The sequence below is a fragment of the Capra hircus genome, chromosome 15, assembly GCF_001704415.2.
Source record: "Capra hircus breed San Clemente chromosome 15, ASM170441v1, whole genome shotgun sequence".
Lineage (NCBI taxonomy): Eukaryota > Metazoa > Chordata > Mammalia > Artiodactyla > Bovidae > Capra > Capra hircus.
The window spans coordinates 34,046,924-34,050,359 of record NC_030822.1 but is presented as its reverse complement, the minus strand read 5'-3'; the positions used below and the strand labels follow the sequence as shown (position 1 = coordinate 34,050,359).

General features: G+C 42.7%; 1 protein-coding gene across 1 annotated transcript; it reads left to right on the top strand.

The window, feature by feature from the left end:
• On the top strand, positions 1,281-3,180 carry LOC102174765 (hemoglobin subunit epsilon-2). The gene is made up of 3 exons (XM_018058971.1): positions 1,281-1,372; positions 1,498-1,720; positions 3,103-3,180. Exons 1-3 carry the CDS (start codon positions 1,281-1,283, stop codon positions 3,178-3,180), a joined length of 393 nt encoding a protein of 130 aa, XP_017914460.1.

The window sequence follows — 3,436 nt, the reverse complement described above, 5'->3', positions numbered from 1 at the left end:
CTCACAGATTATCCACTCTGTCATGGAAAACCAGCTTCCCGAAACAGAAATTTTTATCCACATTTTACATTTAAGTCTTTTCAGGTTGAATCGATAAAAGTGTCTCATTATATCAAATAGACAGAAAGGATTTATTTTCTAATAGTAGAAATCTGGCTACTAATATAATACATTGGGTTGAACTGTAAATTTTAGGGTCCCTCTGTAAATACAAATGAAAATTATTTTTTCGTTATATGTACATATATTTGTAAGAGTGATCTCAGGGAGAAATAAACCAGCTTTCTGGATGTCAAAATGTGGGAGCAACAAATTCTGAAATAAAATGAATCATTGCTTGTCCCACTAGAAATGTGCTTTTTCCAATCTTGTAAATGCTTATTTGGATGTATGAGAACAAAGTACCTTAGATCACAGTGGCAGTGGTGTGTGGAGTACTGTCAGTGAAGGTTGCCTTTGAACGATTAGATGTGAAGAAAAATCACACTCAGTCAGAAGTGTGGACCCAGCACATGAGACAACTCCTCTTCATTAAACACAGAAGCACTTATTCCCCAACATTCAATACTGTATTCTCTGATATGAATGCATAGATACATCTACTAGCCAGAGACACTTTCCATATAATCAGAGTAAAAAAACTTATTCAGACAAGCACACATATTACTGACAGAACTCAGTAACAAAGGGCTGATGTTCAATTCTTCTCTACATTTTACAGAGTTCTTACCTATCATGTTTCTAAATTGATGTTGGATTAGGACCATTTTTACTTGGTTATGAGAACTATAAAAGTATGAGCCCCATATAAGCTTTAGAAGCATTGGTGACCCAGGAAGAGCTGTGGCTTCTTCTATTAATATACGCTGGCCAAACAGCAGAACAGTGTCTTGCAAACATCTGACACAATGCCCAACAGAGTTCTAGATGTTGCTCTTCCTAAGTCTAGCTATGCTTCATGGTCAGCCTACTGGTCACTTCAGGAAGGGTGGCGGGGACCTTGAGATATGAATTGCACAGTGGAGGGTAGGGGGGACGACAGCAGAGTATCCCTGATAGAGCCACCAACACTATCAGAGACACAAATGTCCATCTTGCTGACCCACCCTTGCCCAAGTCCCACCCCTGGCAGTGACCACCTACCTTTGACCAATAGTCTCGTTTTATTGGGGGAAGGAAGGGCCTTAGGACAGCAGATGAGGAATAAAAGGCCATGCAGTGAAGCAGCGGCACAGACTTGCTTCTGGCCCATTAGGATCACCAGTAAGCTCCCAGACACCATGGTGCATTTTACTACCGAGGAGAAGGCTGCTGTTGCTAGTCTGTGGACCAAAGTGAATGTGGAGGTGGTCGGCGGTGAGAGCCTCGCAAGGTAAGCGCTGAACACAGATAAGACAGGGTGTAGAAACACAGAAAGTGTTCCAGAAAAGAGGCACTGGTTAGGTTTCTTACATCCTCTGACCTTTCATCTGTTCTGTGACTATGATCATCCCATAGGCTCCTGATCATCTACCCATGGACCCAGAGGTTCTGTGACAGTTTTGGTAACTTATGCTCTGAGTCTGCCATAATGGGCAACCCCAAGGTCAAGGCCCATAGCAGGAAGGTGCCGAACTCCTTTGGAAATGCCAGTAAGCACATGGATGACCTCAAGGGCCCCTTTGCAGATCTAAGTGAGCTGCACTGTGACAAGTTGCACGTGGATCCCGAGAACTTCAGGGTGAGTTCTGGGTATGCCTGTGCTTTGTTATTTCATCCAGGTTTCTGTGCTGTGGTTATTATAAGAACACTGACTTAAGCCATCGAAGTATTTTTTGGAGGTAATATTTCAGAGAAAGGCTTGATCTTGGTAGGTTGTTCCAGAGGTCAAAGGTTCAGTTCAGTCGCTCAGTCGTGTCCGACTCTTTGCGACCCGATGAATCGCAGCACGCCATGCCTCCCTGTCCATCACCATCTCCCAGAGCTCACTCAGACTCATGTGCATCGAGTCCGTGATGCCATCCAGCCATCTCATCCTGGGTCATCCTCTTCTCCTCCTGCCCCCAATCCCTCCCAGCATCAGAGTCTTTTCCAATGAGTCAACTCTTCGCATGAGGTGGCCAAAGTACTAGAGCTTCAGCTTTAGCATTATTCCTTCCCAAGAAATCCCAGGGTTGATCTCCTTCAGAATGGACTGGTTGGATCTCCTTGCAGTCCAAGGGACTCTCAAGAGTCTTCTCCAACACCACAGTTCAAAAGCATCAGTTCTTCAGCTCTCAGCCTTCTTCACAGTCCAACTCTCACATCCATACATGACCACAGGAAAAACCATAGCCTTGACTAGACGGATCTTAGTCAGCAAAGTAATGTCTCTGCTTTTGAATATACTATCTAGGTTGGTCATAACTTTTCTTCCAAGGAGTAAGCGTCTTTAATTTCATGGCTGCAACCAGGTAATTATTCTATGACTAGTGGAGGTCACTCGTCATCTGATAATTCTGAGAAAAGAAAAAATGTTGTGAAGAACACTAACCAAACTTGAGCTATGTGTTTTGGCCTGGAGAACACAAATTGAGCCAAGCAAAAGAATATCTTGCCTTTGATAGCTGAAATTTTCTATGAAAATTGATAAGTACATTTCTTTATGATTTTTGAGTTTTGAACCAGAACTAAACAGGGCAAACTAAGAGCAACTTTTCATGATTTAGGCCTCCTTCTTTGTCTCTAGCAATGATGAAATGTTTTTGTATACAGGTGTTGGATTCCTTGTCAAATGGATGTCCAAACAATCTGAATGTATGTAATATCTGAAGACACAATATGTATATCAAGTTCCCTTTCAGCACTATAATTTTACTTTTTTAAAAAAAGGAGAGAAGCAATCCATAGCAATGTTCAGGCTTGGACGTTGACAGAGAAAATGGGAGAAGGATGTAACACAGAGGGGGTTCAGGCTGGGAGTCACTGAAGCCAATGCCAGGTCTCTAATGGTGCACTTTTGTGGGAACATGGCCATGAAAGCTGCTCACCCTCTTACGAAGAAGGAACTGGATGTGGCATCTATTTGCTTGGAAGGGCAGCCTGAGACCTTCTCTTCATTATGTACTATCTTTTTATTCCCAGCTCCTAGGCAACATGATATTGATTGTCTTGGCAACGCACTTCAGCAAGGAATTTACCCCACAGATGCAGGCTGCCTAGCAAAACCTGACCAACGCTGTGGCTAATGCTCTGGCCCACAAGTACCACTAGTTGCCTGGCCTACTATGTTGGTGCCTATCTGAGGGCCCAGTGTCCCAGTAGTTCATCTCCTGAAGACAGAGGGAGAGAGCTCTGATTCCAGACATAACTCCAATATAATACAAATGAAATAAATGTCAGGGTCTCTAACAAATATCTTTGTATTTTCTCTTTGTTTTTATCTTTTATAAGTTGATTCAGCAAAAAAAAAAAAAAA